The sequence below is a fragment of the Protomyctophum bolini genome, assembly GCF_963924005.1.
Source record: "Protomyctophum bolini genome assembly, chromosome: 2".
Taxonomy (NCBI): Eukaryota; Metazoa; Chordata; class Actinopteri; order Myctophiformes; family Myctophidae; genus Protomyctophum; species Protomyctophum bolini.
The window spans coordinates 28,460,416-28,484,153 of record NC_137863.1 but is presented as its reverse complement, the minus strand read 5'-3'; the positions used below and the strand labels follow the sequence as shown (position 1 = coordinate 28,484,153).

General features: G+C 42.5%; 1 protein-coding gene across 1 annotated transcript in view; it reads left to right on the top strand.

The window, feature by feature from the left end:
* Positions 1-23,738, top strand: part of cacna1da (calcium channel, voltage-dependent, L type, alpha 1D subunit, a) — a gene marked incomplete at its 5' end in the record, with an annotated part of 72,642 nt that overhangs the window by 8,877 nt on the left and 40,027 nt on the right. Inside the window, 6 exons of the mRNA XM_080778071.1 lie at positions 11,077-11,216; positions 15,846-16,051; positions 16,666-16,821; positions 18,594-18,790; positions 19,684-19,787; positions 21,980-22,143. Coding sequence (XP_080634197.1) covers positions 11,077-11,216; positions 15,846-16,051; positions 16,666-16,821; positions 18,594-18,790; positions 19,684-19,787; positions 21,980-22,143 — 967 coding nt within the window. The remainder of the gene's footprint in view (positions 1-11,076; positions 11,217-15,845; positions 16,052-16,665; positions 16,822-18,593; positions 18,791-19,683; positions 19,788-21,979; positions 22,144-23,738) is intronic.

Genomic DNA, 23,738 nt, shown 5'->3' with positions numbered 1-23,738 from the left:
ACAGAGTAACAGCATACAGAGAGTAAGGAACAGATTCAGCAGAGTAACAGCATACAGAGAGTAAGGAACCGATTCAGCAGAGTAACAGCATACAGAGAGTAAGGAACAGTCCTCCTTGCCTGTTCCGGCAGCCCCTCCGGGCGCAAGCTTCCCCAACCCCATTCTCAGACAGTTCTTATAGTCTTGTCTTAACAGAGATACTAAATGTTCATATAAGGATCTGCGCTAAAGATAAGGGCGACACACACAATAAGTATACATTCGGCATTCGCTGACAGTGTGTAGGAGTCAGGTCAGCTGTTAGATTGATAAATAATGCATATATATTTGGCAATCTATTTGGCATTCTAAAATATCCATTACAAGAGAGAGAAGGGGGAGGGAGAGAGAGAGAGAGAGAGAGAGAAGAGGGAGGGAGAGAGAGAGAGGGGAGGGGAGGGAGGAGAGGGATGAGGGACACAAATGTATTCACACTATATAATAGACATTTTGCACTTTGCACTTTTGCACTTTTGCAGGACAGCTTGACTAAAAGGAAACATCTTTTTGGGGGGGAGGGGTGCACAGAAAGTCAGAAAGTGTCAAAATCTAAGCACATTTTTCATGCAACAGTGGAGTATCTATGTCAACTATACATACTATACTATATTATATACACATTTTAAGCTCTAATTAATACTACAACAGATTTGGGGACCAATGATTAAATATTGCACCCCTACACTGTGCATCCTGAAAGTCCACTTCTAGGTTCCTCTGCTTCCTCAGTTGGTGATCTGGCACAGTCAGAGGCATTAAAGCAATGCAGCTCTCAGGCAGTGACTCACTCACCGTAGTTTGAACAATGAACCTCCATTCTGTATTGTGCACAAATATATAATTAGGGAGATGGAGGGTGGCATTTAGGTCACTATTGTGTTGAGCGCTTAACACTTCACCACAAAACAGATTCCGATTAGGAGGTGTACAGTAGCTCCAGTAATTGCACTAGACAGATTGAGTTCAGGATGTATGTTGCTTCATAAATTTGAATAATTGCATGGCAAGGTTTTTGATTGATTGAATACTTTATTAGGCAACATAAATGCAAACAGCACAATGTACAGTCAGGCATTTTTGTCCAAAAAAGGATTTCACAGAAGAAAGACCTTGCGGCCTTGTTTCCATTCGTGTCCTATCCACTCACACATGACATGAATAATAAGTTAACACAGTAACAGTAAGTTCAGTTCCTCTAAACATGAAATATACAGTATTCACAGGTTGGGGCCGAAGGTTAATCGGAAGGGGATTATTTTTCGCACAAAAGCGGCTGATGCGATCACCTCCTATCCCTTTGACTTGCTGACAGGTGAATTTTTAGGCCTGTCTTGAAGGAAGCCAGTGATTTGTTTGTTTTGAGCGATGGGGGGAGGGCATTCCACACCTGGGTAGCAGTGCTTTGGAAGGTGAATTTGCCCATATTTGTTTTATAAATGGGTGGTACCAGATCGTTGTTCACCCTCCCTCTAGTTTTATGGCTGTGTTTTTTAAAGTAATTAGACAAGTAAGTGGGTACTGGGGGCATGGAGGGTAAAGTTGCATTTACAATTTTGAAAGTCAGGCCCATCTTTAATTGCTTGACTCTATTAAAGATGGGCCTGACTTTCAAAACGCCAGAAGTTACCCCAATGATGGTATATGATTATATGGTATAATGATCATCACCTCATACAGGATTCCAGCTGTTATTGTTATAGAAAATAAGCCTTCTTCAAGCATAGGAGAAGAGACCGGCGGATGGTGCGGTACTTGGAACGATGCAAGTTGGAAATGCATGCCTCACCCAGATATTATATCTGTGTCCCTTTTATGCTGAATGAAAAAAATGTACAGCCGCACACTCATAGCTGCCAATGCATATGGTTTAATGAGGACACAGAGACACCAACATTTCGGACAGATTATACTGTCCGAAGGTGATCACCCTGAAGGAAAGGCTACTATAAATGGGTACTTCTTATTCCCGCCTTGTGGTTTCCTGCCTGATGACTACAAAACAGTGGAAGTGTTGGCTGCATATAGCCCATTCATTCAAAAGGATACAGACACAAGAAAGCATTAGGCTTGTTTCCGTTGTGGTCCTTTTAGGGAAAGGGACATGGGGTGTACAAAACATACCTGTGTATTTTTTTTTTGTGTGTGTGTGTGTGTGTGTGTGTGTGTGTGTGTGTGTGTGTGTGACGTGTGTGTGTGTGTGTGTGTGTGTGTGTGTGTGTGTGTGCGCGTGCGTGCGTGCGTGCGTGCGTGCGTGCGTGTGTGTGTGTGTGTGTGTGTGTGCGCGTGCGTGCGTGCGTGCGTGTGTGTGTGTGTGTTAGGCTGTGCAACAGTGACACTTGCACACATAGCTGTCTATACTCTATAGGAGTGGTTGCACCACTCAAAAATAACCACAAATGGGTCCCGACCCACTTTTAGGGAAACAGTGGTCTAAGACACAGACAGAGAGTCAGAATGAAAGAGCAGCAGAGCAGCATGTGTTTGTGTTCAGTGTAGTAGAAAGTAAACGTGTAAACATGTTTACCTGAAATTAAACGGCATGGTGGTATTTTAATTATGCAAGCTTGTTTAATTTGTTGTTCAGGATACAGATTTTTGTTTTTGCCCAAACAATGTCAGCGTGCCACCGGTGCTAGCACATCTAAATGAGATCAGAAAGGTTTGATTGTTCTGTTAATGAGTTCTGCCGCCCAGTTTTCTACCCAATCAACCAACCAATGTCAGTCAGCTCAGACTGACAGATGGCAGGTCTATGGTGTAGTGCAGTGGATGTTTTGTATGGATTTGAAAAGCAGGGTTTCTTTTCCCAGTCATGTGATCGACGTGTCACATGGTCATGGTGTCCCGGGAACCCCCAAAACCAAGGATGACCCATAGGTTAGCGAACAGTGCCATCCAGCGCCTTTGGGAAAAATACGTCAAAGTCGTCATTGGCAGGCAAATAACACACTGCATTCATGTCTCGTAACGTAGTGGCAGTGAATGAAAATTAATGAAAGTGACTCTGCCGTATGTCAGCCAAGTCTATAGACTTGGCTTTAAGCAGTGAGGTCATGTGGTAGGCTGACAGCCACAGTAGACCAGTGTTGTTCTCGTCGACGAAAACTAAAACGAAATATGTTCGTCAACGCCCATTTTTCACCGCACGAAAACTAAAAACCCACGTGTATAAACAATAATTGGACTAAATCATTATGCAATTTCGTTGATAAATAAAGACGAAACGAAAATGTAGTTAACAAAAATAAAGACTAAACTAAAATCTGTCTTCATTTCGTCCACGAACAAAGACTAGACGAAATATATTTTATTTATCGTATAATTTTCTTCCTGAACGCATACATGTGCTCGGCGCTCTGTATACAAACAGAGGCAGCACCAGCAGCACGCGCGCGCACACACACACACACACACACACACACACTAGAGTTGCATGTTGTGCTCAGAACAGCTACAAAAGTTACTAAACTACGGAACGCAGGTTGGGCTGTCTGTCACCGAGTCATGGTTGAATTAAGTGTTTGCAACATGAACCAACGTTATCAAGCTTATGTTCGACAAGCGACAATAAAGGAATATAATAAGGCTTATTGGACAGAAAAGCACAGGGAACTGGATATGTTATAAACCCCAGGAATTGTGAAGAAAAAAGGGTCCAGCAACGTCTCGTCATAGAAAGCCCCCTCTCTCTGATCCCCGCCCGGTGAGTAGCAATACGCATGAACGTGTGTGCGTGCAGCCTAGTAGCAATAATAATAGTGACGTTAGCTTAGCATGTAGCAGCACACCGTTCGGAAATGCGCACCCTGTTCTGTTCTGTTGGGAGCGCACTCGCCTATTAGTTTGCATTGCACACAGTGCGCTCAGTGCGCCCCTGAATGCGGCGTGCATGTGTGCATGGACGCGACACAAGTGTGCGGTGTGCCCGTGTGTGTGCGCGCGCGCGTGCGTTTGTGTGTGTGTGTGTGTGTGTGTGTGTGTGTTTTCTAACCAGGTGTTTAGTAATGTTTGGCTGCACTGGGATCAGTTGGTTAAACAAGTTGACATTAAGGATCTATAAGAGTTGTATTGTACTGCAATGGGATCAGTTTGTTGAATAGATCCCTGTGTCCGAGCACGAAAATAGCATTTGGTTTGTTTTCACAACCAAGTGCACTGTTGCGCAGCCTAACACAAACATATATTAACTGTTTATATGATGAGTTTGGGTGTGACAGTACATTACAGTACAGTACAGTACAGTAGAGGGACCCCCTGGGGACCCCCACACAGTAACTGTCATTTTTCAACCGTTTCGGACGCGGGGCAGCTCGCCAGAACCGGGCTGGCACTTCATGTGGAAGTTCTGGGGACCCCCCAGGGACCCCCACACGGAGTTGCATCACTCAGTTCAGTAGATTTTTGTGAAATATTTTTTAGATTAGATGGAATCATGGAAACATAACTGTTGATAAAAAAGTAAAGGGCTAAAATAATTGTCCGACTAAAACTAGACTAAATTGTCAGACTAAAACTAGACTAAATTGTCAGACTAAAATGCCAATAGTTTTTGTTGACTAAAACTAAACAAATAAATTCACGGTTTCTTGGACTAAGACTAAAATTCTTGACTTTTAGTCGACTAAAACTAGACTAAATAAAAAAAGCATGAGTTTGACTAAATATGATAAAAACTAACAACGGTGATTGAAACTGGACTAAGACTGAGACTAAATTAAAAAATAGCCGACAAAAACAACACTGCAGTAGACGCCCCTCACTTCACACAAGAGTGATTTTCTTTAGGGGCGGCGCGCTAGCCCCTCCAACATCTGGCTTTCAGAAATGACGTCATATGGCAGCCAAGTCTATGGACTGTTTTAATGTTTGCTTATCAAACAGCACCCCAAAATACAGGACCCCAGCCAAGTCTCTGGACCTTTAATGTTTGTTTAGAGTACGATATTTGTTTATAGAAGTGAGGCTCCCCTCACGCATTCCAACATGGTACGCTATAGTCCTCCATTTTTTCTATAGTAAACCTCAACAACATCAGTGTATTTCTTTAAACGTTTTTATGGTAGTGTTGATAATGTTATACCGAGTTGTCGGCAATAGCTCAACAGGTACAGTAGAACGACCGTTTGTCTTGTGAGAAGGTGTCCTTGAGCAAGACTCCTCTGCTCCTGATAAGCATTAGACACATTAGCTGGTCTTTAATGCATTAAATGTAAAAAGGGAGAAATTAAACCTGTATTGTAATTCACCTATAGCTAAGACCCGGCCTCTCCCACTTAGACACTCCCACTTGGACACTTTCCAGCCAGGTTCATTCCAATGTAAATATCATGGATTTTACACATTAAATACTGGTTCATTTTTGGAACCAGACGTTCAAAATCTCTTCCAAATCCAACATGCCTGCCATATGCACTGGAAAAATATGTGTGTGGAATTTCTTTTTTAAAACAATGTTTTATCATATAGGAAAACTATTGGTGTAGAGGTTTGCTACCCATGTTATGCTTACCTGTGATTGGACCATAGCAGTTTGGGGAGGGGCTTAGCTATAGGTCAATTGTTGGAATGGTCATTGGTTTACTGCTGGACATAGTGTTACCCAAAATGTCATGTTGTGATCATCAGTGTGATCAATAACTGCTAATGTGTTAGATGTAGTAGTTAATTAACCATGCTTTGATTGGCTTGATGTAGTGAAAAATTGCAAAGCATTGGACAGGCATCCTTAAAACACACCTTTTTTAAAAATATATTTTTATATTGTGTATATATTTTAATCCAAAGAAAAAGTTTTAATTTAACCCCCAAGAGTGTACGAATGTAACCAAATTTGTACACACTTGAGGCTTAAATGAACACTGATAACTTGACAGTGTAGGCAGTGGAGAAGCATTAAATGCTGCTATGGCCTATAACCCCCTGGCTTGCTGGGATGCAATGACTGATCTCTAGAGACAGGAGAAGAGAAGAGAGTTGACTAGAGAGGAAGAGGGCATGATGGGGGAGGGAGAGAACACCAGAGCGAGGTGGGAAAGTCCTATAGAAAATAGTATCACAAAGTCACTTTGACAGTCAGGAGATGTTGTCACACTGCTGATAATGGGTTCAGACATTGTATAGGTAGAAGGTTATCCTGCATGTTGGTTCAGCGATACTGTCCATAGGAGGTTGTGTACTGTACATACAAATTGGACCCATGCTACCTTGTGTCTGGGTAGCTCAGCAGCACCTTTGAATCACAAGGTGTTCTGAACCGGGCACTGAACTGGGAGCTGCCCCATAGCGTATGAGTTAGCACAGCTTGGGTTAGTAAGATGCAAGATGCAAGTACCATGCATGGTCTAGTTCCTTGTCAGGGGGATAGACCTCGTTACTCAGCTGATTCTGACAATAAGACACTTTTACTTATATATATTTTTGTTTAATTCAGAGTTAAATGAACACAAAGGATTTCACTGTCTGCTAGCATACTCTATTATACTGTTCTTTTTCCCTGAAAGTAGTACAGTGGTCATACTGTACATTGATGTCATGCATCATGCATGATGTCACTTTGATTCATATGACTTTGGCCTGCTGCCACATGCTCAGCTGTGACTTATCAAACATGAGCTCATGATGAGAGCTCAGGTGGTCAAGACATTTAATGAACCCACCCTTAAGTATTCAGGATATTCCATATTCTAGAACTATGAGAAAATATAGTACTACATAGAGTACATACAGGAAGCAGGAGTGGCTCAGGGGTAGAGTGGCCGGTAGAGCAGCCGGATCGGAACCATGAGGTTCCCAGTTCGATCCCGGGCTCCCCCAGAGTTAGTGCCCAAGTGTCCTTGAGCAAGACTCTGAACTCCTAATTGCTCCCGGTGTGCAGGTTGGTGCCTGTGTATGAATGGGTGAATGTAATGCACAATCTTTGTAAAGGCTAAGCGCTTTGGATAAAAGCGCTACATAAATGCACCATATAGTGTTTTATTTACTGGGCATCCGGGTTAGAACATTGACTTCCAAACTATTGGTTCATATCATAGCCTGGAGCAAGAAAATGGACCAGATCACAACCTAAAAGAAATCTCCTATAGATACTATTACAGGTACCTTTTCCAATCTTTTCCAGTTTTCCAATGATCTACTGAGCTGTGTGACATGACATATCAATGTGATAGGGTAGGCTGCATGGTCACAAACATGTTGTAAAAGGTGAAATTGATTGGTAGTTGCTGGTACAGTATGCAATATTTGGCATGTTAACCGATAATCTTTATTCAAGCGAGCAATTTCAGTTCACCTGGCCTCATTCATAGAAAGACAAAAATCTGTATGAGTCTATGAGATGAAGATATTACCCTGTGACAGGCCCGACCCGGTTATATAACAGTATTGAGAGATAAATGAGGAAGCCAGGTCTACCTGTGAGGATGGTATAGTGTACGGACGGTACACCAGGTCTACCTGTGTGGATGGTAGACCTGGTGTACCGTCCTGTGAGGACGGTAGACCTGGTGTACCGTCCTGTGCACCATCAGTAAATTATGACTTACATCCTGTCTTAGCATGCATGGCAGAACATTTAGCTTGCCTTCCTTGTTAGCCGTAGTAGTGACCAAGTTATTGTTTTCCCTATACTTGTCGCTCTCTCGTAATGTGTAATCTAGATGTGTATAAGCTATTGATGGTATTCACTGCAATCAGCAGCTATGCATCCACCCACTTATTGTACACTGTTTATTATGCATAATGCACATACTGTATAGCTACTGTATATGACAAAGGAACACACTACAGTAAGTCTATGCAAATAAACAGAGATGAGTCAGAGGTATATTTATGGTGTGCCTGTGCCCCAAAGGTCTTTGTTTCCTCTCTCTCTCTCTCTCTCTCTCTCTCTCTCTCTCTCTCTCTCTCTCTCTCTCTCTCTCTCTCACTCTCTCTCTGCCAGGGATAGCAAGTCAACCTTGCTGATGAATGAATACATGCCTGTTTATCGGAAATCATTTATTAAACTTGCATGCTTTCATGAGCAAGGATGTGGCTATTTTTATTCCTAGCTACAGTATCAATTTATTTAATTTGTAGCTAGGAAAGTCACAAGCCGACAGGCTATTACTACAGATTCACTATCTATTACAGTAAAATGTTTTTTTTACCATACCCAGACACTAAAATTGCAAAATGTAGTTTCCTGTTATTATAAAGCCACATGCACTGGATTATATTTAAATTCTGTCAGTGGATGTTTTGCACAAATATGCTGGCTACCTCTATGGCAGGGGTGTCCAAACGTCAAAGGGGGCCATATTAGAAAATATTAACTACATAATGTACCTTTGAATTTAAACGATTGTATTTAACTATCATCATCATCAATATTTAATATCAATGGTCTTTTGTCAGGTGTGTGCTGTGAACAAAAAGTGTATCTCAGCCTTTTTTCAGCCTTATGTCACATTACCAAATGTAACCAAGCAAGCAAGGTAAAAAAGAAAGAAATACAAGGAACAAGGAACACTGACAAATTATAGTATACACTTTGGACACAGCTGCTCTCGATTGACTGATTATTTTGTTGTAACGACACGCAGAGGCAATAAGTATATTTAAAGTAGTTTACGTAATAGCAATTTGAGCCTTATTCCCACCGACAGATTATCACAGAGTTTTACCGTTGGTCATTTTGGCCTATAAACGCCTCTAAAATCATTCAGTTGTCACTCTGTCACTTTTCCTTCCATCTGTATGAATGTTACTGCTCTCTCTCTCTCTCTCCCTCTCACTCTCTCTCTCTCTGTGGTCGGCGCATTCTCTGTGGAGATGCTGCAGCCGTAAGACTAACACAACCTTTTACTTGAGTAACAGAGAGAGCCATGTCATTCACACTAGGCTAAGTGCTCCTATAAATCCACATTAAACTGTTAACAACAAAACGAGCCCCGCGGCCCACAGTTTCCCTGCATCATGGTGTCTATAAGAGCAAGAGATTAAGGACTCCCTCAGGATGGGTGTGCATTCATGTTCGTGTCTTTTGTGTACTGTGTCTGTCTGTCTGTCTGTCTGTCAAAGGGAAATGCAGTTCTGTGTTTTATAGTGTACATTGTCTGTAATATGAATGCATTGGACTCCACATAATGTGAAGAGTCAAATGACTGTGTCTAATTGCATTCACTATTGACTTCCTCCATTATGCCCCCAGCCACGACAGTCATGTTTTACTGACATACAGCATATAATGGTAGATAATGCAAATGGATGGCAGACACAATGGCTACCCAGCAGTGTTATAGAATGTTTAGCCTGACCCGCTCAGCCTCATGTATCATGAATGAAGAGGGCCTTGCTCCTGTTTCACGTGTCCGGCCTGGCCCAGAGCTGTCCTGAACAGCTGAGTCACGTAACTTATCATGCATAGGTACACACACACACACACACACACACACACACACACACACACACACACACACACACACACACACACACACACCTCTCACACCTGTCTCAGCACACAGCTGAACCCTCGTTGCAAACATGGAAAGACTTATAAAGAGAACTTCCTGGTTCACCCACCTACTGTTGACTGTTGATAATGCCCAAACTAGCTAGAACTGTACTATAAGTCCAAGCCAAAGCTATAAATGCCTAGACAGTGATCATTTAGCTTCAGTGTGCCAGCATAAACCATTAAACCACTTTCATCCTGGCATCCGTATTTTGTCATACAAGCTCACAACCTGATATGTCCACGCTGGAACAAAGTAACACCTAACTAGAGAACAGGCAAATGTTTGTGTTTGTGGTACCTCCTGTTCTTTTGGCCACGGTGGAAACAGCCGCAAAATGAAGACGACGCATGGAGTTATATTAGCCGAATTGTCCTAAATGGGCTGTCACAGGCGATCGAAAAATATAAAAAATAGTATACAAAGTTGGCTGAAGTTCTCTAGATGATGCTGAGAAATATGAATTTAATTACGACGTTTTTATATTTAAATGAGATGAAGAATTCAGTCACCACACACATATCACTGCGAAGGGTGTTACCAGGTCGTTACAAACTGCTGCGTAAGACAGGTGTGTGTAGGGCAGGTTACAAAGGCTTTAAGACAGGTGTGTGTAGGGCACGCTACAAAGGCTTTCGGGAAACGGGTTTGCTTCTAAATTACTTCATGCAGGAGGCCTTACGTGCCATTTCCACGTAAGGCTGTGCTCTAGAGAATCTATGCATGTTGGCGTTTCCCAAAGCCTAATAATGCCTAATTGACTGCACCATGTGTAATCAACTAGGCTTTCGGGAAACGGGTTACCTTCCACGTGCAGCCTTCTGGTGGCCTTCTGGGCATGTGCTGCAGCTGTACAAGTAATGCAAGCTACGCATGACCCAAAATCTCTTTGGGAAACCTGGCCATTATTGGCACTTCCGTGATGCTTGTGGAACTTGGCCCACTGACGTGCCAATAATGGCAGTAAAGTATTTCTTAAATAAAACACTCCCACTTTTAACGTTCAATTGTGTCACACGCACGCATGCACACACACACACACACACACACACACACACACACACACACACGGCAAACGGATGTTTGTGTTTTATTGGACGGATATGCTGATACACTGTTTCATATTGGCCTTGATTGGGCTGTTATAAAGAGCAAAATCCACGTGTTATGTTGATCAACTGGATTAACAAGAGTCATCTTGTTGGCCCTCAGATTCAGATAGACACGCCTGGATGGATAATCCCAACACACACTGAGTATGTGTGCTGTGTACAGAATGAGTCTTGATTGTTTTGTAATTACAGCCATCAATGTGATTGATGTTTATGTAGTGAGTGTCACTTTAGTTTGTTTTCCTATACATCTCTCCCATCTCTTTGTTCATTTCTCCCATTGTCTCTCAGGTTATGTATACAGTGAACTCCCTATTGAAAACATTTCAACGTCTGACTGCTTAATAAATCAAGAATGTGATTGGTGTATATTGTAATTGGTGAGTTGTAATATTGCAACTCACCTCTCTTTTCTTGGTATGTGTCTCCAGGAAACAGTTGAATATGCCTTCCTCATCATATTTACAATTGAGACCGGTCTGAAGATCGTTGCCTATGGCTTGGTGATGCACCAGAATGCTTATGTGAGAAATGGCTGGAACATGCTGGATTTTGTCATTGTCGTTATTGGGTAAGTTGCAATGTTCACTTATTGTTACTTTGTTTATATTAATTTGGTTTGGTTTGATAAGACTTGGTAAATATTAAATTCTTATGATAAAATTGTATGTAGGAGTGCAACGGTTATCAAACACATTGCAAAAATAGCAGATCTCACAACAATACAATCTCACACGTCACAACATGTCACATCCTGTTGTGAGCTTGTAGATCAGCTATTTTAGCTATTTTATGCAACACTGTTGTACAACAAAGTATTAAACAAATCACCATTATCTCTCCCTAAGCTCCTCAACATGTTTAAGGACACTTGAATTTGAGAGCAGTGAACACAATTACCACGTCTTTAGAACCGTGGGAAGGGTGTTCTTTAACCAAGTGGGTCAATTGGGGGGGTCTGTGTGTGTGTTCATGGACCACGTCAAGAGTTCTTATTCTAGTTCAGGATTAGGATTTGCACTGGGATGTCTCTTTGACAGTTGCAATGTACAGTATTACTAGACGCAGGCAGATTGTGTTTAAGTTCAAGTTGTTTAAGCCTTTTCTACACAGAAAAATCCTCAGTGTTTTAATTTAACTCTGAGGGTGTACAAAGGGACTCGTAAAGGGTCCATTTGGTTACATTTGTACAATCACAATTTTCTTTAGATGGCCGCAATTATTTTTGCATCGAAATTGTTTCCATGTCGGACGTTTTCTTACATTTTCAAACATTCTGTTGGAAAATGTTGAAAATGTCCCTGTTTGCGGGTTTCTGAACGGTCCACAGCCCTCTGAGAAACATCTTACCATAGTTATTATAATTGTCTCATTAGTGAGGAACGATTATATGAAGATGGGTCGAAGATCGGTGAAGTTACTTAGTAACTTAGTAAAAGAAGCAATACCACAACATAGTCAAGTCAAAGGCCTGTGTTCAAAATTCTACTTCAGTAAAAGTACAAAAGTATTGCCATCAATATACTTTAGTGCCAAAAGTAAAAGTAATCAATTATTTTTTCCCCCATACTTTCTTTTTTTCTTTTTAATTGCTGATCTGAGCTTGGAGATCGGCTAATTTCAAATAGCTTATGCATAAATATAAGTGCTTATAAGGGCTTAAGTAGTAATGTTTTTGTAATATAATGAAAAAAATATTACAAAATATATTTTTACTTAAGTACAGTACTTAGTAAATGTACTTAGTTACTTTCCACCACTGATACACCAACAATCTATGACCCAGAAAAGACAGAGAATAAATCAGAGCCACCACTGGTGTGAGTCACCATCTCCTATCCAAGTCCAACCCTCCCTCCTTTATTAGTACAGTCTACTCTTTTCTCCCTCACTGTCGTATCCTCACACTCTATCTCGCTGTGTTTTGTTTTTGAGTGGTGCAGCAATGTGTGTCCCTGGCTGGGTCCGTCTGAGCACGGAAATAGCGTTTTGTCACCACCAAGTGTCACTGTTGCGCAGCCTCACACACACACACACACACACACACACACACACACACACACACACACAGACAGACAGACAGACAGACAGACAGACAGACAGACAGACAGACAGACAGTAATAGTACAGTACAGTACAGTACAGTACAGTACAGCACCACTCAGTTCAGACAGGTCTGAATTTATTATATCACTACTATGTCATTATTTCCATTACATTCCATCCTCTCAAATTGTTATATTCCATGCTTTCCCCTTCTCACTCCCCCTTCATTATTACACTCTTCCCACACACACACACACACACACACGCACACGCACACGCACACGCACACACACTCTCTCACACACACACACACACACACACACACACACACACACACACACACACACACACACACACACACTCTTTTTTTGTTTGTTTTGAGTTTTTGTGCTATTTTTAAAGATGAGCTATAGTAGAAATAATTGGGGAACAAAGAAAATCAATTACTTCCTGTCAAGCAAAAACATAATGTGTGATAACAGTCATAACACCAGCAAGCCCCTATGAATAATCATAAATCATGATGGACGGTGCATTACAAACATGGTTGTTTAAACGTTAGCACTGCAGTATACTAAAATATGTATCTGTAAACATTTGAGGAGAGAAATAGGTTTGCAGTAACATATATGTGCCTCTGCACTGCCTCTCTCTCTCTGCCTCGTGGTATGTGAGTGAGTGCCGGCACAAGACAGGGATCCCATAGCCTGAGGGGACAGGACAATTTGCTGAGACTGTGATTGGCACAACCAGTCTCTGTTTTATGAGGAAACACAATGAAGGTTGCAAAAAAGCAATTTCAGCTGGACTTCAACCCTAAACCTTATAGCATGAGTTATACTTGGTTGTGCGCCGGCATTGTTGCTGATCTACAAGCTCACAAACTTCGTCCTGCAACACATTGTGAGCTTGTACATCAGCTGTTTTTGGGTGCAAGATACCAGTGCGCAACTAAGTAGAAAAATAACCCTAACCCCTGACCTCTACAGTAAATGACGCACGCACGCACAAACACATGTGACAAACCCACACACACATTTCCCTGCACATGCACCCTCTCCTCTGGTTATCTCCTTTTCATCAGTGGCTTATTCGTTCTCCTCTGTCACTTCCCTCTCCTCTAATATACACACAGTCCAGTGGATAGCTAGGTCACATCTCTAGCTGCATGTATACATGTAACATGCGGGGCTGATCTTGACTTTCATGCAGTTACATTTCTGGCTGGGCTGCATGTATGCAGTGTGCAGGGCTGATCTTTCATGCAGGTATACATCTCTGGCTGCATGTATGCAGTGTGCAGGGCTAATCTTCCATGCAGTCACATCTCTGGCTGCATGTATGCAGTGTGCAGGGCTAATCTTCCATGCAGTCACATCTCTGGCTGCATGTATGCAGTGTGCAGGGCTAATCTTCCATGCAGTCGCATCTCTGGCTGCATGTATGCAGTGTGCAGGGCTAATCTTCCATGCAGTCGCATCTCTGGCTGCATGTATACTTGCAGTGTGCAGGGCTGATCTTCCATGCAGTTGCATCTCTGGCTGCATGTATGCAGTGTGCAGGGCTAATCTACCATGCAGTCACATCTCTGGCTGCATGTATACTTGCAGTGTGCAGGGCTAATCTTCCATGCAGTCACATCTCTGGCTGCATGTATGCAGTGTGCAGGGCTAATCTTCCATGCAGTCACATCTCTGGCTGCATGTATGCAGTGTGCAGGGCTAATCTTCCATGCAGTCACATATCTGGCTGCATGTATGCAGTGTGCAGGGCTAATCTTCCATGCAGTCACATATCTGGCTGCATGTATGCAGTGTGCAGGGCTAATCTTCCATGCAGTCACATATCTGGCTGAATGTATGCAGTGTGCAGGGCTGATCCATATGCAGACATGTCTCCTACTGCAATGGGAGGCTGCTGCAGTTAAATCACTTTCAACTACACTAACATAATCCTGTCAATGTCTAATATAGCTGTGATATACTGTAGCTCTGAAATGGGAACATAGTAATCTATTGTAGAATGTAGTTTGTCGGGGTCACATCTGTAACATCTTCCTTTATTATATTGTTTTATATATAATTTAATAAATATATATACATTTGCAATTGTGTGTTTGCATATGAATGGTTTTGTATTTTATTTGTTATGTAAAAAAAAAAAACAGGAACCAGGAAAACAGGGACATTTCCCTACAAGCTCACAAGACGTTGCAATGAGGTGTGAGCTTTTGACCAAATTAGACACACATTTTTAATTAACACAAATAGGTGATGCCATCGTAAATGTGGTTCTGACCAGAAGAAGCTGTAAATCATATCCCCACCTCCGATAAAAAATTACTGACCTGAGGAGGAATACCAAAATTCGAGGCAAACCTAACCCATGGACCCTTCCAGCAAATCGAACCATGCTTGATAGTACAGTATCCCCTACCCAGCCTCTATTGCCAGCTCTATTCAGTCCTTTGCTTTGATGTGATGTTCTGAGATGATTTTGCTAGGTGAGGAAAGTCTAACCGAGTGTAATGAAGTGTTCTCTTTTATGGCAAGAGGGTTACTCCTGCGCTTTTACTGTGATTTCTCATTTACTATAGCTATAGCAGTAGCATTGATCTGCTTTATATGATTCGTTAATCGTTCAGTGTTGATACATTTATAAAATACAGAGAGCATATTAAGAGGAAAGGCAGGCTTCAGAACAATGTTACGTTTGCATTATGCTGTATGTAAAATTGGCTCTATAAACTGTTATACAGTTACACCCTCTATGCTTGGCCACTCTAACTGGGAATGAAAATGTTAATCTAAATGTTATGACACATAGGCATTTTTCAAGGCAATGCAGATCAGCAAGTTTGCTTGCAGCACGATTTGAATTGGCAAATTCAGCAAAATCAATATAGAGAACACAGTGGGACAACACAACAGAAGTATAATGAAATACTGCTGATTACAATTCCTAGGAACATTGCCAGTTTACATTGCATCAAAAAGGTTAATGGGGGAATCATGGCCTTAAAATCAAATCATTGCTTTTCATCATAGCTCTACCGCAAAAAGTTTTCCTTGGTGTGCTAATGACACATGTGTTGAGTCTTTGACATCCTCTCTCTTCTCTCTTTTTGTCTTGTCTGTTTTGTTTTTGTTTACAGGCTGTTCAGTGTTGTCTTAGAGGTTTTGACCTCATCCAAAGAAGATAAGGCAGAAGCTGCTGCTGCCGCCGCCGCCGCCGCTGCTGCTGCTATGCCCACGGAGCACCACCCACACGGCCATCATGGGGGCGGGGGTGGATTTGATGTTAAAGCCCTCCGAGCCTTCCGTGTGCTGCGCCCCCTGAGGCTGGTCTCAGGAGTACCCAGTAAGTGTCACTATTGTCCCAGTCATTCCTGAATGAAACCTCTACTCTACTCAGTGTTCATTTAATAGATCCTACGGGTCCATTTTTGACTCCCTTATGGAGCTATGTGGGTGGGTGGCTGGCTGGGTGGCTGGCTGGGTATGAGCACGAACCCTGGATGCGTTCCTGTGGGTCTGGAACTCCCCCCTCCTCCCCCCCGGGAACCCCTACACGGAGTTGCACCACTCACTTCACACGGGTGTGATTTTTACACTCTTTAAATGAACACTGTTTGGGTATCATTTTTTCCTTGCTGTTATTTGCAGCATGAACTACACATGAGTCCATATGGCCTCATGTGCAGTCCCTGGGGAATGTTCTCTCAGAGTCTAAATCAATGCCTCAGAGACATGAGCTCTGGGCTGTGTAGGCAGAACATGCTTATGACACACTTCTGTATAATACACTGTACTATACTCATTTATATAGTACAAAAATGTTAATGCATTTAAACATTGATAGACTGATTTGTTGTCCACGTACCCTGATGACCTGTACTGTATGTACACAAACCTGTGGTTAAATACCATACGCTGTCTAAGCATAGGCGTGCATGTGTTTTCCTTCCTGCTTAGGTTTACAGGTGGTGTTGAACTCCATCATTAAAGCCATGGTCCCTCTTCTTCACATTGCCCTCCTGGTCCTGTTTGTCATCATCATCTATGCTATTATTGGTCTGGAGCTGTTCATCGGCAAAATGCACGCTACCTGCTTCCATATGGTTGGCTCAGGTACGCCCATCTGTACACTTCCTGATCACACTACACTAAAGCCGTGTAGTGGTTGTTTGTTTTTTCAGCGTTCTCACACACACAATAACAGAATGTTAGTGTGAATTTAATTGTTAGTGCCAAGTAGCCACAACTGACCTTAGTCGGTTAGTTTTAGTCTTGCATAATTTTTCCACAATTAGCCCTTCACTGAGCCCCACCCACCCATGACGGGATTTCTCCATATAAATAATATAAATATATATATATATATAAATAATAATTTCAGTAGCAAGAGCTTCAAAATGTCTTCTAAATCTAGTCGACAAGGCCTGCAGTAGGCTATGCAGTGGACAAATGCGCATGACACTAGAAACACGAGGAAATGTTAGAGGGAGAAACAGTATCCACCTCAATCAACTTTAACAACCGTTAAGAAGAGACCACAGCACCACATCTTCTGCTCAAAGTTTAACGGTTTTTATTGAACAAAAAGGGAGGATGATCGTATTGGATGGGGAACCCAGGTAGGGTGAGACTCAGGGTGGGGGAGTAGTCATGGGAGTGGACGCTGTCGATGCTTGCTCAGGGAACGGACATCTCTGCTCCTATACTGCCCCGGATTCTTGGAAGAGATGGAGAGAAGGGGGAGAATGAGGAGATTTGGAGGTGGTAAGGGTGGATGGGGGGATTGTTCAAGACCACGTAGGCAGTAGAGGTGCATTTTATACAGTGGTGATTGTGACAGGGATTGGCCGAATGATAATGGAAGGCAGGTGATGTTGATAAGGGAGGAGTGAGCGGGGTGTGGCTGTGATAAGCAGGTCTCTACTCCTGAAACTGCGTTGTACAACTTCCCGATCATGTAATGCACTGTACTACAGTGATTAGTATTATTGCCATCACCTGGGTGGGTCAGTCGTGTAACTTTCCCAGCGTTAATCTGTGTACACTAGTATGTGTTCAACAACACACATGAAAAATAACATTGACTATGAGGTGACGAAAGCAATGTTGGTAAACTATTTGGATTGGCATCGGACAATCGCTTTTGGGGTGGGGTTTAGCAAAGGGTCAATTGCTAAAACACTAAACCCCATTCCCTGAACCAGCTGTTCAGTGGCCTAAACCCATTTGTCAAATCAATCACTCTTTCTGCAAAATCTTTAAAAGGGTTTAGAAATTTAACCTATTTAGGCCGATCCCTAGAAATGCCTCATACTTCCAAGGTTTTTCAAAAATGCTATCAGGGTTTAGAAATGTAACCTATTTAGGCCGATCCCTAGAAATGCCTCATACTTCCAAGATTTTTCAAAAATGCTATCAGATGTACAAGCACAAATTGAAAAGTTCTCACTCACTAAACAAATTGTACACTGTGTTGCAAAATGGTAAACACAGACAGCAAACAACCGCAACACAGTTGTTTACACACCACAACTCACAATTGTTCACATGTTTTTAATGATGTGATGAAAAGCATTGGCCTAACATCTATTTGCTCCTTCAGAGTGCACAGGTAGCACAGGTCTGTATGTTGATAACCAACGGTCGATGGAAACAATCTCAGATGTTAAGGAGGAAGAGAAATAATTTTCTTTTCAGGATATTAAACAAACTTCTTGTAGTGCATCCTGTCTGTGACAAGTTTAGGAACTTTAGGACAATGTCAGCTTTCACTGTGGTGTCCAGATACGACTGGTTCACCAACAACACACGATTCATAAATGGATTTCCACCATCCCTCTGGTTCATGAAATTGTTGTCTGTGATGTCTTTTCTCTCGGCTTTAGTGATGTCACCGGAGGATGATCCAGCTCCGTGTGCAGTCAATGGGCATGGGCGCACGTGCACCATCAATGGCACCCGGTGCATGGAGGGCTGGCATGGTCCCAATTGGGGCATCACCAACTTTGACAATTTCATGTTCGCCATGTTGACGGTGTTCCAGTGTATCACCATGGAGGGCTGGACAGACGTGCTCTACTGGGTGAATGCCTGCCCTCAATAGCTCATGACCTCACGCATGCCTGTGATTCACATGTTTTATACAGTAGATCAGACAAAAGGCTGGGATGGGGACTGACATTCTGACAGTTGAAGCTTTTGTTAAATTTAGATCTTTCTAGGTCACATTACTTTCTATTCCTGTCTGATATGACTGGTTGATTGAATCCACTCAACAGCCAGAGACAGTCCCCCCCCCCCCACACACACACACACACACACACACACACACACACACACACACACACACACACACACACACACACACACACACACACACACACACACATCCACACACACACACACACACACACACACACACACACACACACACACACCACACAGTCACAGTGGTTCCCAAACTTTTCCATGTCAAGGACCCCCAAATTGACACTAATTAGCTCAAGGACCCCCATTTGAAAAGATATGCCAGGGAGCACCATAAGAGAAGATTTTTACGGCTCTAGCAGTGATTCTCAACCCGTTTAATTTCAAGGACCCCCAGTTTGACATGCATTAGGCTACAGACCCCCATTTAATGGCATTTATATCTCTGGGACCACCAATTTATATTGTAAAATAAATTTTTATTAAATTCTGAGAGTGTACAAATGGAACCAAATGGACCCGTTACGGGTCCATTTGTACACTCAGAGTTACAGACCCATAAGGGTCCATTTGGTTACAAACTATCATTTAGCTGGGGATCCCCTGGAACTCCCTCAAGAACCACTGGGGTACTGGGACCGCACTTTGGGAACCACTGCTCTAAAAGGCATGCTACTTTTCTTAACTTGTTTTCCTGAATTTAATATTATTCTCTTAATCTTTTCTTCTGTCTTTCGTTCCTTCCATCTTCTCTGTGTTTTCCTTTAGATGAATGATGCTATGGGCTTTGAGCTTCCGTGGGTGTACTTTGTCAGTCTTGTGATCTTCGGCTCCTTTTTCGTTCTTAACCTGGTTTTGGGTGTGTTGAGCGGGTAAGCACCTTGTTGTCCACGCAGACAGAGACCTTCTGTTGGGTTCTCTGTCTCTGTATGTGTTGCTGTATGTTAACTGGCTGCTTTGGGCTCCTGCAGGTCAATGACGCTATGGGCTTTGGGACACCCGCAGTCTTTTTTGTTACCCTGATCATACTGGGCTCTTTTTTCGTGCTTAACCTTGTGTTGGGCGTGCTAAGTGGGTAAGAGGTCATTTTATTTGAGTGGCTTTGCTATATGCTGTGCGGTAAAATCTTCAGTTACAAATGGATAGCACTGAGGATTTTACTCTGTGTGTGATATGTGATGCTGTGTGTTGCAAACTAATGGTCTGAGCCCCAAAAATATCATTCAGATCGGCTCACATTCTGGAAATCTGACATGCCTAAATGCTTGCAGTGTGAGAAATCCTTTCTAATCATATGACGCACAATTCTGAAGTCTGAGACAGCAGTCAGGTTGCTTAAGAGGTGCAGATGAGTGTTGGCTATTGTTTCTTAGGCTGGCTTCTTTGACCTTTGTTGGCTCTCCACTATCGTGTCCTCTCCACGGCAACCGCAAAGTGATCTGTCTCTCCCCCACCCGGTCCATAACCCAACCAACCTCCTGAGAGAGAAATTAATCTTATTCCTCGCCCTTCACCCCCTCTGCACTCCTACTGTAAGCCCTTCCAAACGCCGGTTTCCCACTAGCTGTATGGAGTGGGGGTGGTGTATGATTGTAGAATTAATACTCGATGGCTGACCAGCTATAGTATAGCCTGGATTTTAAAAGTGGATGGAAAAGTCAGCAAGGTTACCTCCCTATTTAAGGCAAAACTTCTAAATTTTTAAATGATTTAAATACGTTCAATTTTATTCTGTTTCTCTTCTTTTTCTTTTCTATTAGTTAAAGAAAATAGCAGATCTACAAAAGCTATGCATTGCGATGCAGCACGTTGTGAGCATGTAGATCGGCTGTTTTCGCTATGCAAAGTATACACAGACATGAACAACACAGCAAACAAAGGGCAGTATACACTCTTGGCATAATGACTGAAGTATAGCTACAGTCTTTTCATCAAGTTATTTTGTGTCATAAGAATGTCAGTGTTAAGCTGCGATTTGATCACAGCATAAATACTATAATTGCCTTCTTGAGAGCTTCTCTACAGAACACTAGCAATCCATATTTTCTCATACCGTAAATACATATTCAAAGCTGAATTATGCTGAACACTGCACTAGATCTGTAAATGTGTTGTCAGTGAAAGGAGCACACCTCCCTCCAGTGGTTAAGGTTTAGAAAAACACACCGATGATCAGACCCAGTGAAGTATGGAATAGTAATCTGCAGTATGCCAATAAGATAAGTTAAGGTCAGACTCATTCTAATGGACTAGTGTTCATTTATCTGCAGTGTGACATTGATGTTTGCTGTTGCAGTATTGTGTTTTTTTTTTTTTGTGCTTTGTGTGTGTGTGTGTGTGTGTGTGTGTGTGCGCGTGCGTGCGTGCGTGCGTGTGTGTGTGCATGCTTGTGTGTGTGTGTGTGTGTGTGTGTGTGTGTGTGTGTGTGTGTGTGTGTGTGTGCGTGCGTGTGTGAGTGAGTGTGTGTGTGCGCACTTGCATGCGTGTGTGTGTGTGTTTGTGTGTGTGTGTGTGTGTGTGTGTGTGTGTGTGTGTGTGTGTGTGTGCACGCCCGCGCCTGTGTTTGTGTGCGCACTGTGTGTACTAGCCGATATTGTGACGATATTGTGTGGATAACTATGGGTGCTTTAAAAATATTGAGACAATGGGATTTTTGCTTAAAAATCATCAGTAATGGCTACAGTATGATAAAATCTGCAAATAAGGTATAATAATAATGACATTCCCAGGTGATATCTAGTCTCCTATCACGTTATCAATATAATATCAATATATTGCCCACCCCCTCATGCAGTGTACCTTAATGTGTGTGTGTGTGTGTGTGTGTGTGTGTGTGTGTGTGTGTGTGTGTGTGTGTGTGTGTGTGTGTGTGTGTGTGTGTGTGTGTGTGTGTGTGTGTGTGTGTGTGTGTGTGTGTGTGTGCGTGCGTGCGTGCGTGCGTGTGTATGCGTGTGTATGCGTGTGTATGCGTGCGTGTCTGTGCATGTGTGTGTGTGTGTGTGTGTGTGTGTGTGTGTGTGCGCGCGTGTGTTGGCGCTTCTGTTTGTGTGCTGGTGCTAACCAGAGAGTTCTCTAAGGAGAGAGAGAAGGCCAAAGCCCGCGGTGACTTCCAGAAGCTCCGTGAGAAGCAGCAGCTGGAGGAGGATCTGATGGGCTACCTGGACTGGATCACCCAGGCTGAGGACATCGACCCCGACAATGAGGATGAAGAGGGGGGAAAACGCAACCGTAAGGACCAGGCTTATTACAGTATAGTGAACTAAAACAAACAAAATAATGAAAAAAAAAAACTGAAAAAACTGGAAAAGAAAAAAAAACGAGGCTTTACAAAAACAGTGTGAGTGGTGAGTTGGGTGTGACTAAAACTAACTAAAATTGTAATAGTAGTAGCTTTAGTCTTACCCTAAGACTCGTCGTACCCACAATTTTCTCATCTTCATCCTCAGTACATGACACTGGTGTTAGTGGAACTCACTGTGTGAACCAGAGAGGGATAATGACTTGTTTGTGAAAATAGCAGATCAGGGTTTTTTGTGGGAATGTTTTTTTTTAATATATTTTTTAATAATAATACTTAAAAACTAAGCATAAAAACCATAAAAATGTGTCCGAGACCCACAAATGGGCCCCGGCCCAGTGTTTGGGAACCAGTGCTGTACAGTACGCAGCACAGATGATGCACGACAGCGCTTCACTGTGCTGCCATTACTGTTGTACTGAAATACCTGAACATATCTGAAATATCTTTCATCTACCTCTCTCTACCTCTTTTTCTCTCCGCTCACCCAATTCGCTCAGTATGATAAACTAAAGATAGGCGCTTGTTCAGAAAAGACACTTCTTGTCACCAATGTACCGGTAAGTTATGTGGTTTCTGCACATCGCTTCACTTTTGCATCTGTTCTTTGCCATAACCTGTCTTCTTTACAAGTTATACTCACAGCATAAGGTCCTATTGCATTATACGTTCAATATCACAGCAGCAGAATTGCCTTTATTGCCGTGCCTTAAATGAGCATTTATAGCCACTTAGCCAGCATGGTATAGTATGGTCCCCTGGGGGATTTCAAAGCTATTCAAACAGACACTTTGTGAGCAAATGGTGCTCACAATTAGTGCTACTTGTGTGGCCACTGTTGAGTACATGTATCAGAAAACCATGAACATCACTGAACGATGAAGTTATACCATTGAAGTTACACCGGCCGAACGTCGCTGATTCCTGCATCCGTCGTTTCAAATGAAAAGCGATCCAGCGTTTCATACACACTCCAGTGGTTTTGGTCATATACTGTGCCAGGCTTTGACCGAATTTTGTTTCAGTTTTCATCGCACGACACAACCGTTTGAAGAAGTGTCCATTAAGGCCAAATACTGTATATGCCTGTAAGTGTGTTTTTTATTTGCACTGTGACATTTATTGTTTTATACGTAATTGTAATGTGGAGCTTGGTGACGTCACGTGCAGGCACCTGTGAGTCGTGACTAACGCTGTCCATATGCCTCCTCTACCCCTCCTCAGTGTCTACAGTCCATGTGGCTCCTCCCGGTGGTGTTGTCATTCGCTGTTGTTTACTTGGAATGCTACTGTTGTCATCGCTGTTCTTTGTGGTTCTTTGTGTGTGTGTGTGTGTATGTACTAGGGCTGGGTTGATACGACTTGAAATCAGTATCACGATTTTTTTAAACTTTTTTAGCACATCTACAAGCTCACAGCGTGCCGCAATGCGGCGTGCCGTGAGCTTGTAGATTGGCTATTTTCACATCATTACAATGAAGTATAATAAGGGGTTAAGTGGTTAATCAGCCAAAAGATTTAGTCT